General features: G+C 29.0%; 1 protein-coding gene and 2 long non-coding RNA genes across 3 annotated transcripts; all 3 read left to right on the top strand.

The window, feature by feature from the left end:
- Window positions 1–1,010: 1,010 nt before the first annotated feature.
- Window positions 1,011–2,053, top strand: LOC137836209 (uncharacterized). Its single transcript, XR_011085209.2, has 2 exons — window positions 1,011–1,248; window positions 1,839–2,053. It is a non-coding gene; the product is annotated as an uncharacterized LOC137836209 (long non-coding RNA).
- An 8,064-nt stretch (window positions 2,054–10,117) lies between these two features.
- On the top strand, window positions 10,118–11,803 carry LOC150027420 (uncharacterized). Its single transcript, XM_090302667.1, has one exon. It carries the CDS (start codon window positions 10,127–10,129, stop codon window positions 10,247–10,249), a length of 123 nt encoding a protein of 40 aa, XP_090158793.1. The 5' UTR covers window positions 10,118–10,126; the 3' UTR covers window positions 10,250–11,803.
- Window positions 11,804–13,811: 2,008 nt separating this feature from the next.
- LOC137834795 (uncharacterized) lies at window positions 13,812–14,572 on the top strand. Its single transcript, XR_011084968.2, has 2 exons — window positions 13,812–13,961; window positions 14,124–14,572. It is a non-coding gene; the product is annotated as an uncharacterized LOC137834795 (long non-coding RNA).
- The last annotated feature ends 243 nt before the right edge of the window (window positions 14,573–14,815 follow it).

Genomic DNA, 14,815 nt, shown 5'->3' with positions numbered 1-14,815 from the left:
CTGATCCTTTCTGTTGGATTCGCTGGTAATCTTTGGATCAGGTGTTAGTCTCTGGTAGGACTTACTTAATACAGGTCTTCCGAAAGACGTTGGTTGTTGAATATTCTGGAGGTGTAGATCCATGTGAGATCTATGTGATTGTTTTATTGTTGAGATTTGAAGAAGATTGAATAATTGAGAAATTAATCATGTAATTTGGTTTTTTCTTTTGATTTAATTTTGTATATTATAAAATTCTATTTTTTCACTAGCTTACCCTTGTTTTTCTTGCTGTGTTTGAACTGCGACTGTACTACGTACACGAGCATATGATCTTACAGAGGGTCTAAAGAGCTTTAGGGTGCTGATTTTGAAACTTATATTGTAAATATTTATATTTTTATATGTCCTAATAATGTATTAGGAATGTTTTGAAAAACTTTAAGCTTGTATAGAAATACGTAGAACTTGTATTGTAGTAGTTAGATGTTTTTTCACTACAAAAAAAATCATTAAATAGAAACCAATTTTAGAGAAAAAAAATAATTAGTTGCTTTAGAATTTAAATAATTGGTAGTTAAAACATTGCCACATTGATAGCTAATTAGATACCAATTTAAAAACTATATATTAATATTAGAAACTAATTTAGAAACCAATAATTTTTTTAGTTTATAAAATGGTCTCTAATTTAATCATTATAGTAACTAATTATTTTTAGTGTCTAAAAATGATTTCTATTTAATGATTTTCTTGTAGTGTTTATTTTATAAAGATGTAGATAAATTAATGACAAAATTAACTATCAATGACTTTGAAATTTGAGATAAAGAAAGGGAAATTGTTCCATGGAAGCTCACTCATATTTAACTTCTTTATTATCAAGAAAAAAGGGTACATCTTTTAAGTAAAAAAAGTGTAACTTACCATGGAAACTAGGTTTTCAACATTTACACCATATTAACATGGCACATGATCCTCCATTATTTTCAAAGTCATACATATCAGTCCTTCAATAATTATGAATAAAATTGAGAGGTTGTGGAAGAGCAGAAACAAGATTTTTCTCAACATGCATTCCTCTCTCTATTTATATATATATCTACTTTCCCTCCTATATCCTCACACACTTGTATTTTCTTTTTCCTTCTAAAATGGCTCACTGTAAGAAGCTTTTGATGAACATGATTTTGCTATTTGTGGTTCTTTTATCAATGAATATGGCCACAGCAAGGGTACCCTTTTGGAATTCAGATCCTCACAAGCCACGTAAGTAACCCACCATTTCTACCAAGAACTTTTCTTTCTAAAACTTTTTTTTCTTCATTATTTGTTTTTTTTTTTCCTTTCAATACCTTTTACCTTCTAAGAAGGTTTTGATGAAGATGATTCTGCTATTTGTGGTTCTCTTATCAATAAATATGGCAAAAAGCAAGGATGAACCTTTGGATTTCAAAGCCTCACTAACCAAGTGACCTAAACCCTACAACAAATTATTAATCTTTTAAATTTAATTTATCAATATGTTTCTAATGTTCTACCTCTGAATTCAAATATAAGTAAATAAACTGTTTTTACATTGATTAAGAATATTAATTTAATTTTTTTCCTGTGCTTTTCTCTGGCACCCTCTATCATACCATTGAAGGTAAATGATTTATATTTAAATTCATTAAATATGGTTTTTTTTTTATATTTAAAGTTCAGAAGATATAACAAGGATAGTGAATGAGTTCTTAAAAATTAAATTATCTTTTATCATAAAATCTTTAATTTCATTATTTATTTTTTAGTACCAATATTTAATTTATGTGGATTACTGATTATTCATTTTCAATGTTTTTTTTTTTGCAATTAAGATGGACGCTTCCTTGGATTTGGTGACCCATTTGGCCACAATTATCCTCGTCGTCCTCCTACTCCATGAAGACAGAGCCAGAGCATTGGGGTTTCAAGAAAATAATAATAAAAAAATTATATATATATATATATTTTGTTGTTTTAGTTTCCATTGTTCACCCAAATTATGTTTATGTTTTACACTTATTAAATAATTAATAATCATGTTGTACAATGTGGAAGAAATATATATATATATATATATATATATATATATATATATATATATATATAGTGTAACACTAAAAAAATCCTATGCTATAAACTCACAAAACTTATAATAATTCAAATATAAACTTAATTATGCATGTATAAGTATAAATATAAATATTTATAAAAGGAGGGTCAAATAATAAAAAATATTTAATTATTTTTAAATATTGCTCATGCACTTGAAAAAAAATAGTTGTTCGTGTATATTGTATAGTCATCACAGTTGATAATACAAACAAAGACATAGAAGGTTAAATTATTGAAATAAATTTTTAATATATGAATATATATATATATATATATATATATATATAATTAGATTATAAATTCATAGATAAACCAATTCCCTTTTTCTATCAAATATAACATATAAAATTTATGTACCGACCACAATAATTCAATTGTAATTCAATATCAATATACATCAATCATTTACACCAGATATTGATCTATACATAAAAAATATTCAACAACCATATAGACCACACATAAATCTTTACATCAAGGATATTCAACAACGAAATATCGAAAAACTTGTATTAAGTAGGCTCTACTAGAGACTAACATTTGATTCAATAACCAAAATTTAGATTTACAGGTGAATATAAGAGAAAGAACTATGGTAAGTTCAAGACATCAACTACTGTGTGTCTACAGTGGGTCACAGTGTGTAATGAACTTTGTTGTCAACTTCTCATCACTTCATGTCTTAGTCTATGTGACCTAGACCATCAGTGAAGTTAGATGATCTTTGTTAAAACATAAATGTCAATACTTAATACATAAATCAATCAACAATTGATGCATTATCCCAAATGTATAATCTCAGTTCCATACAAATTACATCATTCCCTTACAATATATATCATTTGAAAATTTCACAAATCAATTAAATATAAAAACTAATATTCATTTTACATTGATAAATAAAACATTCATACATAATCCAAATCATTAAAGAGGCTAGAAGAAAATAAAAGAAGGAAAGAAGGTTAACATATAGTCAACAAACCAAGATCAAAACTCAGTTTACCAATTTTTATACTCCAACATATATACTAGATTGACTTCTTATCTAAATTAGCAATCCTACGATTTTATAAAAAAATAAATAGCTTCTCTTACTTGTACTCTCTAATTATTCCAAGGAAATTTCAGTTCAAAAGGGAGTCACTCTAACATTTACGGATTAAAACAAGTTATCCAAACATTAAAAATTTTAGTACGAGTTTATCAAGTTGATATGATCACTGTTCTCAACTGATCCCACCAAAATTGACGAAAAAATCATAAGAAAAATAAGAGAAGAAGGAACCTTTAGAGTAAATAGAAACTTACTCTGTTTGAAAATTTAATCGGGTAAAAATTATCCCTAACTCCTTAACTATTGTAAAGTACGATTAGATTTTGAAATAAATGAAGCATGGAGGAAGAAAAAAAAATAGAGGAGAGAGGAAGATAAGGCATGGATGATACAAATAGAGTGAAATTATGATTGTGATGGATCACACCTATTCCTCTATTAATAAGTTATGTATTATTTTAAATTTCAAATTTGAAAAACATAAACTATTTTATTTAATAAATATATAAATATATAAAATTAAAAAATATTAAATATTAAATATTAGTTTATTAAAATAAAATAATGTAATGAAAATGTGAATACATAAGGATGCGGATACCAGAGTTATAGGAGGATCCTAATATTAATTTGGAGTATTTTCCTAATGATCAGTTGTTTCTCTTTATACCAGAGAATAATTTGGTGTATTTTCTAATTATCAGTTGCTTCCCTTAATAGAGGAATATTTGAGTGTCTTTTCTAATTATCTTTATCTTTGTGTGTTATGATTCTAGTATTTAATTATAATTATTGATTCTTTCCTTCTTTCTTCTTCTTCTTTAGTTAAACCTAGAATGATTGTAATACTTGTGTATATTCAAACCATTTGTTTTGATTTGAATAATAAGAAAGAAGATATATTCATTGTCATATTCTTTGTTTTCAGTTTTACTCTTTCTTTCATCTCTCTTCCCTTTTGTTCATTTCTATTCTATTTTGTAATAATACACAAATTTACTCATTATAAAAAATTCAATGCATACCATATTTCTTTTATCTATTACTAACAAAAACATAAGCATTGTTTAGTATGCACGTGTATTTTCATTTTCGATGATATTTTATTTGAATAGGTTAAACTTAATATTATAATTAATTTAAATTTAGATATATTTTTACTTTATATGAATTTATTTATTGTATTTATAACAATATATATATATGTATGTATCAATATATAATACGATATTTTATTTTGTATATTGTTTTAATCTATAAAAATATATAGTGTGTTGTCCTCATTTAGTGTTACTTATAATAGTAAAAGATAAATAAAATATGTGTACCCAGCTATTTTTGGTACAAATGGTAATTTTTCTTTACTATTTTCTTTTTATCTTCCACATGAGTTTTTGGCTGTAATTTGTAATATTACTAAAGTAAACAAAAAATAATTTGTAAAGTCAAATATTGTAGGCAAATGATAGTCAAATATTGTGGGCAAATGATAGTCAAATATTGTAGGCTTGTATCCTAGTAATGGAGTCAATTATTGTGACAAAAATAATGTAAACCGAAGAATGACTCAAAAGATGAATTGATTTAAAATTTGACTAAAAGATTCTAAAAGTGTATTCCCAAAAATGTTGTTAATGAAGGTAATTAAAAGCAATAAACAATGATTACTAAGAATAAAAATAAATTAAGATAAGATAAAAAGGAAAGATAGATATATTGGTTAATTCCATTTAAAATTAAATCCAGTCAATTCAAGCAATCTTTATTGAATTTTTTATTAAAAATCTTGAATTAACTAATTACAAGTATTCATATGTAACTAGAACAAGAAATATAAATATGTATCTAGAACAAGAAATATAAATAACTAATGTAAAGTTATCAATATAGTAACTAATGTAAAGTTATTAATTAGTTTATAAAAAAATATCATTTAAAATGTTACATATTTACAATAAAAATCTTATAACATGATCATCACTTTTGATTAGTTTTGAGCACTTTTTTAAAAAAAAATAAGATATAAAGTATAATACTAAAAAAAAATCTTCTTTAGAAAGTTACCGATTTCTATTCAAAAATATCGAAAGACGTTCTTGTAACCCCTACAATCTCCACTCTCACTTTCTCGTCTATTTCTTTTATCTCTTTCCCTCTTAACAATCTTTTTCTACCTTTTTAAAGTTAAGTTTTTCTTTACCGCCAATATTATCTATTATATTCATTTTCTTATGATTTTGTCATCAATCTTGGTATTATGAAGTGGAATTTAAGCCTAACTCAACCCCATAAAATCGACTCATGAGGTTGAGGTTTACACCCACTTATATACAATGAAAGACTCTAATCTCTAGTCGATGTGGGATCTCCAACACACCCCCCTCATGCCGAGAGTGATAGATAGGAGCTCGTGCGTGGGATAACATATTATGGGTGGTGGCCTGATAAACCCAACAAATGCTCGCAAGGATAGGCTAAAAAATGGCTCTGATGCCATGTTACGAAGTGGACTTTAAGCCTAACTCAACCCCATAAAACCGGCTCATAGGGTTGAGGTTTGCATCCACTTATATACAATGAAAGGCTCTAATCTCTAGTCGATTGGGATCTCCATCAATCTCCAACAACAACACCTCAAAAGGAGTTATTTCTATGTTTGTTTGGTAACTGTTATTGTAGGTGAGCTCTACCAATGGTAGAATTTCATCCCAACTGCCCAAATGATCTAACACATAAGTCCTGAGTAAATCCTCTAAGGACTGGATAATTCTCTCTAGTTGTCCATCAGTCTGAGGATGGTATGCTGAACTAAGTCTGAGTTTAATCCCCAAAGCTTCTTGAAGTGTTTGCCAGAATCTGGAGGTGAATTTGGGATCTCTATCTGAAACTATGCTGGAGGGTACAACATGCAATCTAACTATTTCATCTATGTAAGTACGGGTCAACTTCCGCATAGAGATTCTCAAATCTATAGGTACGAAGTGTGTCGTCTTTGTCAACCTGTCCACTATGACCCAAATAGAGTCATGCTTCCTTGAAGTATGTGGTAAGTAGGTAACAAAATCCATTGAGATACTGTCTCACTTCCACACTGGAATGTTTAACCGAGTTAACATGCCTCCAGGTCGTTGATGTTCAATCTTTGATTTTTAACAAGTCAAGCAAGCAGCTACAAACTTGACTACATCATTCTTCATGTCATGCCGCCAATAAGACTTCTTGAGATCTTGATACATCTTGGTCATTCCTGGATGTAAACTGAGTTTGCTTTTATGACCTTTAGATAACACTGTTTGCTTTAGTTCATCATCCTCTGGTATGCATATTCTATTTTTGAATCTCAAAATACCATCCACTCTTAAAGAGAAGTCTTTAGCTTTGTCAGTATTTAATAAGCCCATGAAGTTCTTCAATTTTGAATCTTTCAACTGCTTCTCCTTCACCTTCTCCAGAAATTCATTAGTTATAGCAAGTGTATTACAACTAATGCAATTTGAAGATATGGAAACCTCCAAATTCATATTCCTGAAATCTTCAATCAATGTCAGCTCTCTAATCATAAGCGACGACATCTGTATCTTTTTTCGACTCAAGGCATCTGCAACAACATTTTCCTTTCTAGGATGGTATATAGTTCGAAATCATATTCTTTCAAAATTTCAATCCACCTCCTCTGCCTCATATTAAGCTCTTTCTGATCAAACAAATACTTCAAACTTTTATGATCATTGAACACGTTAAAACTAACTCTATAAAGAAAATGTCTCCATATTTTTAACGCAAAGACAACTGCTGCCAATTCTAGATCATGAGTTGGATAACTTCTTTCAAGAACATTTAACTAACAAGAAGCGTAGGCAAAAACTTTCTTATTCTGCATCATAACACTACCTAATCCCTAATAGGAAGCATCATAGAAAACTTCAAAAGGCTGATTGGTATCAAGGATTGTCAATACAGGAGCATTAGTCAACCTTCTTTTCGACTCTTTAAAGCTTCTCTCAGATTGTTCAGTCCATGCAAAAGGATGATCCTTTCTAGTCAATTGGGTCAAAGGGCCACTATATTAGAAAATCCTTCTATAAATCTCTTGTAATATCCTGTTAACCTGACAAAACTTCTAATTTCTATAACAATTTTAAGACGTTCCCACTGAAGTACAACCTCCACTTTAGAAGGATCTACTAATATTTCCCGTGTAGAGATAACATGTCTTAAAAATTGTATTTATGATATCCATAAGTTACATTTAGAAAATTTAGCATATAACTGTTTTTCTCTCAAAATGTTCAGGACAGTTCTAAGATGTTTTGCATGTTCTTCATTTGAACAAGAATAGATCAAGATATCATCTATGAACATTACCACAAACTTATCAAGAAAAGGTCTGAATATCCGATTCATATAATCCATGAAAATAGCTGGAGCATTGGTCACACCAAATGACATAACTAGAAATTCATAGTGATCATACCTTGATCTAAAAGCAGTCTTCTGAACTTCTTCTGCTTTCACTAAAATTTGGTGATAACCTGAGCGCAGATCTATCTTAGAAAAGACAATTGCCCCATGCAACTGATCCATCAGATCATCAATTCTAGGAAGAGGATATTTATTATTTATTGTTAACTTGTTTAATTGTCTACAATCTATGCATAGACGTGACGAATCATCCTTACAATCCAATCCATTGAAGTGACAAGAAGAAAAGAAAAAGAAAAAAAAAATTGTTTTAGCTTGAGCGAGAATGGTCTCGCTTAAGTGAAAATATTTTAGCTTTAATGAAAATTTGACAGAGAGTGTTGATTATCAATGTTGTTTTCACTTGAGCAAACATAAGGTTTAAAGCAAGGTTGAGGGGTAGTCCTAGTTTCACTTGAGCGAGAATTGACTCGGTTGAACAAAAATATCAAAAAATCAACCTCATGCAATAGAACAAACCTATTTTTCGTTGTTTTAACCAAAATCAGTTTAACCTATACAACTATCAAATGCATTAATCTAACACAAAAATTGAGAATGCACAACAAATTTCATTCAACCAAACCATGCAAATCTCATTTAAAACTCAAACATTAGAAACATGCTCAACAACACTCAACCTTGCATAAAACTCAATATATGATGATCACAACACACTCAATTCCAGATCATCTATCCTAAGGTTTTATCATAAACATAAATAGCTTCCTTTACTTGAAATACTTCCCTTCAAAGCAAATTTCCAAATCCAAACAGTAATATTATATTAAATTTGGGGACCAAGAGCAAAGTATCCAAATATTACCAAATTTCAGCTTAAGCTTAATAAAGTTGAGAGAATCATTTTTCTCTACTGAGTACTCCAAGTGTTGGAGATCCCACATCGACTAGAGATTAGAGTCTTTAATTGTATATAAGTGGGTGTAAACCTCAACCCCATTGAGCCAGTTTTATGGGGTTGAGTTAGGCTTAAAGTCCACTTCGTAACATGGTATCAGAGTCATTTCGAGCCTATCCTAGCGAGTATTTGTTGGGTTTATCATGCCACCACCCATAATATGTTATCCCACGCACGAGCTTCTATCTATCACTCTCGGCGTGAGGGGGATATGATGGAGATCCCACATCGACTAGAGATTAGAGTATTTCATTGTATATAAGTGGGTGCAAACCTCAACCCTATGAGCCGGTTTTATGGGGTTGAGTTAGGCTTAAAGTCCAATTCGTAATAGTTGTACGAAAGAAAGAAAGTGTAGGACACTACCGGAAAAACAAATATTAGTGTCCAACTTTTAAATGTGTAAAGGGGTCAAACTTTTTGACAATTTTTACACGAAAAATCATGTATCTTTTTTAAGACTTGACCAATGGTGCCCAATACTCAATAAGTCATATCACATGTTTTATACATTCTGCATATTTCACGATGAAGCTTGCTAATACATAATTTGGTTTTATCATCATCCAAACATTTAAGCAAACGTGAGGAGAATCCTTTTTTAAAAAAACTCATTATTGTACACCGTGTAAAATAAGGCTTTCACCATAACCTTTTGAACTCATTGAGGAAAATATTTTATTTTAATTTCTATTTTTCTTGATCATTAAGATGCAAGAGGTGCATTGTTGGTTAGTTAATTTTCCTACTTAGGATGTGATTAATAAAATGGGTGGTGTAGTTGGTCAATGGATTATTCGGGAGGTGTCAAAGCTTTTGCGGATGGATCTTTAGTTCCACTAGTGTCATTGTTTAAAGAGAGAAATTTTGTGTAAGTTTTATGATTTTTTTTCTACAGAGAATGAATAAAATTAAAGTAGTTAAGGGAACTCCGAACCTTATAAAAAAAAGATTAGGTCGAAACAAAACTCACTAACCAAATCTACATATCAACAAGGACAACCTTTCATAGTAAAACTAAATTAGATCTAAACTTATTATAATTCATTAATTTAAAAGTTAATTTTATAAAATTAAGTTAAATTTCAAACCAAAATTCTAAAATAAAACTTAGAGAATTTTTTTACAGAAATTTATAAGGAATAAAAAACAAACAAGTGAAAAGAACAATGTAAAAAATAAATAAAAAAATTAATATCCATCGTAATGAGATTGTAAATCTTAATTAGAGGTTAAAAAGAGATTGTATTATTGAGAATCTTTCAATTTTGTGTCAGTCTTTTATTTATTTATTTTAACTTTCAACATTAACTTTTATAAACTCATAATTTTTATTTTTTTTATAAATATAACACATGGTCGTCCCTTATTTTCAAAGTCATAACTTATTTTCAAAGTCATACATATCAGTCCTTCAATAATAATGAATGAAATTAATGCATGAAATTGAGAGGTTGTGGAATAGCAGAAACAAGAATTTTCTTAACATGTATTCCTCTCTCTATTTATATATAAATATGTAGTTTTCATCCTATATTCTCACACATTTGTATTTTCTTTTTTCTTCTAAGATGGGTCACTGTAAGAAGGTTTTGATGAAGATAATTTTGCTATTTGTGATTCTTTTATCAATGAATATGGCAACAGCAAGGGTACCCCTTTGGAATTCAGATCCTCACAAACCACGTAAGTAACCCACCATGTCTAACAACAACTTTTCTTTCTAAAACTTTTTATTTTCATTATTTGTGTTATTTTCACAACCGTCGTTATAAGTCAGAGTTTTAACGACGGTTCCCAGAACCGTCGTGAAAAATCCATACCTTTTAACGACGCTTGTAATAACGACGGTTCTGAAACCGTCTTTAAATGTTGATTTTAACTGTCGTTAATCTACCTTTTTGTACTGGTGAGTGAAAGAAAGTTTTCTCTGTTTTGCACAACTACAAGTGTCACATACATGATGAGTATCAAGAGTAATAAAAGAGTATTGTTTGCTTAAGACATGTAATCTTTCAAGTGAAGGGTGTTGATGAGAATCACTCATCAGGTGTCCTAGTCTATAATGCCACAGTGTTTTGCCCGTGATATTACAATTAATAAAAGGAGCAAAACAATGTGGTTTAGAACTACTAGAGGCAGGCAAGTTAGTGACAAGGTACAAGTCAGCGGTGGCTTTAACTGTACCAATTCTCTCTTGGGTGAGATTGTCCTGTATAATGCAGTGACTTGAAGTGAAAGTTAAAGTGCATTTAAGTTGGTGTGTGAGTTTAGAAACAAATATTAAGTTTAATTGAAAATGAGGCACATATAACACATCAGACAAATAAAACTTATCAGAAAAATGTACTAAACCAGAATATGTGGCATAAACAGTTTGATCATTTGGAAGACTAATTAAGACAGGTTTAATTTTAGTATAAGTGGTAAAAACGTTCAAATTGTGACAAACATGATCCGTGGCACCAAAATCAATAATCCAAGATTCTTTTATAACAGATAGTGAAGAGAGAAACTTACCTGTTGAAGAATGCTCAGTATTGGGGATTTCATTTGCAGAGAAGGTGCCGATTTGATTAATTTGAGTGTGAGGGGCAGGATTCTCAAGGTTTTGCTGACGCAAAATGTTGGGAAGGAATTGACACTGTTGTGATGTAAGTTGAATCTTCTTTACATCTTGTTCTTTAGAAAAAAGCTCAGAAAAAGTGTCAGTAGTAATCATATTATTGACTTGGAATGTCCAATTGGTGAATTTGTAGTCAGGAGGGAACCCATGCTTTTTAAAATAGGTGTCGACAGTGTGGCCAAGACGATTACAAAAAGAGCAGACTTTTCTAGTAGAAGAAAACTTTGAGGTTTTAACATTACTAGAAGGAAAACCCACTTTGCAAAAACAAACAGCCTCAGCATGACCATATTTACCACAGAAATTGCATGTAATAGTGTGACTACTATTAAGACTATGAAGACTAGGGTTTTCATTAAACATTGCCTAAGAGATTTTTAAACCCAATTAAGATTTTGAAAGAGAACAAAAAAGATAACCAAGAACAACAAAGGGGGAAATAAAGATCAGAGAGAAGCGCAGCAGAGCTCTTCAATCGAAGAGCTCTGATACCATATTACCGTTAATGAAAATGAATATTCCTTGTCTGATGTGGTGCATCAAATGGAGCACACGAAATCGCAATGGAGAAAGGGAGGTTCTAATCAACCCTAATTGCAAATGAAAAAGAGACAATGACTTAAGCATAAAAAAGAGAAAAACAGAGAAAAGAAAATACAAAAGAAATTCTTATTTACTTGTATATTAGAGGGTAAAATATACGGTGTATATATAAGAAAAAGATTAAGACCTAGCTGAAACAGAAAAGGAAAGTTGGGCCAAACAAACACAAAGTCCAATAACTTAAAATAGAAAAACTAAATATGTTAAGAATCTCTTTATGAAGAAGTTTTTCTCTTCTTATCTATATAAGCAGAACTTGTGTGAAAGAGAAAGGCAAACAAGTGTGAAAAGAGCAACATATAGAGTAAATGAGAGAATTAATATTCATCATAGTGTGAGACTATAAATCCTAATGAGAGGCTAGAAAGACATTGTATTTCATCTTAATTGTGTGAGATTAAGTGTTATCCTCATAAAGTGAGAGAAACAAATTTTATAATCTTACTTTCATAGTGGAGACATTGTCTAGACTGATCCTGTGAGATTTTACTTCTCAAGTTGAAGAGATTTTTTCATCTTAAAAGTCTCGATGTCATTAATATATTTTTTTGTCTGATTATTGGTTTTGCTAGTGTCTATTTTGTATTTACACAAACTTAAGAGATTTAGTTCTAATTTCCCAATAGTTTTACTATTGAATAGTTGGAAGACGACTTAAGGTCGTGTGATCTTATCTATACTATCATCTATTTGATGTTAAACGATATATGTTAAACAATTTTTACTAAAATCATTTCAATTTAATTACTAAGATACAACTATCAAACATATATTAAGTTTTTTTATTGTCTAAAAGACAGGAGGAGAAAATTATGTAAATGACTAAAGTAAGTTTTAATCAATAAAATATGTCAAAAGTTAATGAAAAAGGTATATAAAATGTAGAAGTTATTGCATTTTTATAAGTCAAGGTCTTTGCAAAATGTTAAAACATGTAAAACGACGCTTTTTTTTAGCTTTTGTATAAAGTTTTCTTACAAGTCTTGCGCTTTGTCGTTTTCTTATATTGATGGTTGTTATCAAGAGAAAAATAAATGCATCATTTAAGAAGAAACAACGTGATTTAAATATGTACATGCTAGTTTTCTAAACTACGATAATTGGTGAATGATAATTTTTATGTGATATAAGTATCCATAGAAAAATATTATATTTCATCAATATCATATATTTATAAATTTTATTTTATAATTTTTTTTAATATATATCACTACAAGAAAATCATAAAATAGAAACTAATTTTTAGTAACAAAAATAATTAGTTACTATAGTGACTAAGTCAGAGATCATTTTAGATATTAAAATATTTTTGATTTCTAAATTAGTTTCTATTATTATTAAATGATTTCTAACAAATTAGCAATCAAGGTTTTTACTATCAAATTTAAAAACTAAATAATTAGTATTTAAAAATTAATTGTTGATTAGATACCAATTTAGAAACCATTTAACAATAATAGAAACTAATTTAGTTTCTAAAATGATCTCTAATTTAGTTACTATAGCAACTATTTTTTTTTTGTCTCTAAAAATTAGTTTATATTTCATGTTTTTCTTGCAATGTATAAATAATAAATTATTATTTTTAAGTTTTTTTAACTATTATATTTATAAATATTTGTTTTTATAAGATATTAAAATGTAAAAGTAAAATATCATAAAAAATTATCTATTATTTTTCATTTTTTAAATATGAGTGCATTCTTAAACATATTTAACTCATCCCAACTCATTATCACCCTAACTTATATGTAAGAGAATCCTTTATATAAAACCATTAATTTCTGGGATTTGTCAGTCTTTTATTTATTTATTTTGACTTTCAAATACACTAAGTTTTATAAACTCATAAACATAGCACATGATTGGTCCCTTATTTTCAAAGTCTTTCAAAGTCATATATATCAGTCCATCAATAATAATGAATGAAAAGTGAAAATGGGAGGTTGTGGAATAGCAGAAACAAGATTTTTCTTAACATGGATTCCTCTCTCTATTTATATATATAAATAAGTACTTTCCATCCTATATTCTTACATATTTGTATTTTCTTTTTCCTTGTAAGATGGGTCACTCTAAGAAGGTTTTGATGAAGATGATTTTGGTATTTGTGGTTCTCTTATCAATCAATATGGCAACAGCAAGGATTCTTCTTTCGTTTCCAGAGCTTCAGTCAAGTAAGTAACAACCACCATATCTAACAAGAACTTTTCTTTCTAAAGCTTTTTATTTTCATTATTTGTGTTCTTTTTTCTCAATATTTTTATGTCTATCATACTGATTTATTCAATTCCAATTGTTTTGAAAGTTTTAAGATGGACACCTTCTTTATACTGCAGATCTTCCAAGAGACCACAATTATTATTATCATCGTTCTCCATAATAATGAGAAGAACTGAGATAAAACACGAAGGTCTCAAGAATAAATGTGTTGAAAAGAACCAGATTTCTCTTTTATAAGTTCATTTATACATATATATTATTTTCCTTATCTTTCTTTATATGTTATGTCAACTAACATGTCTCTCACTTATAAGAGATCAAAATAAAATAAATCTTTCAAATGTTTTATATTTCATTAGATGAAACATGTTAAAGTATATGTGTAATGTTTTCATCTGTTGGAGATCTCACATCGACTAAAGATTAGACTCTTTCATAGTATATAAGTGGGTGCAAACCTCACCTCATTGAGTCGGTTTTATGAGGTTGAGTTAGGCTTAAAGTCCACTTTGTAATAAGGTATCAGAATCATTTCGAGCATATCCTAGCGAGTGTTTGTGTTGGACCTATCGTGCCATCCGCTATCAGACCACCCATAATATATAGTAAACCATTGGTTGCTAATTAGATACTAAATTAAAAACCAATTTTATTTTTCTAAAATGGTCTCTAATTTAGTTACTATTGCAACTAATTATTTTGTTCTCTAATTTAGTTATTGTAGTGAACAAATGAAATAAATATTTATCTGATTATGTTACAAACAAAATCATCCACTTAAGTATCATAAATTAAATAATGTTTATGA

Source organism: Phaseolus vulgaris, chromosome 5 (assembly GCF_051622355.1).
Source record: "Phaseolus vulgaris cultivar YP4 chromosome 5, ASM5162235v1, whole genome shotgun sequence".
Lineage (NCBI taxonomy): Eukaryota > Viridiplantae > Streptophyta > Magnoliopsida > Fabales > Fabaceae > Phaseolus > Phaseolus vulgaris.
This window is presented reverse-complemented; position numbering and strand designations above follow the sequence as displayed.

Coding starts and splice junctions, on each gene's coding strand:
- LOC150027420 (XM_090302667.1), top strand. CDS start 10,127: ATGGGTCACTGTAAGAAGGTTTTGATGAAGATAATTTTGCTATTTGTG.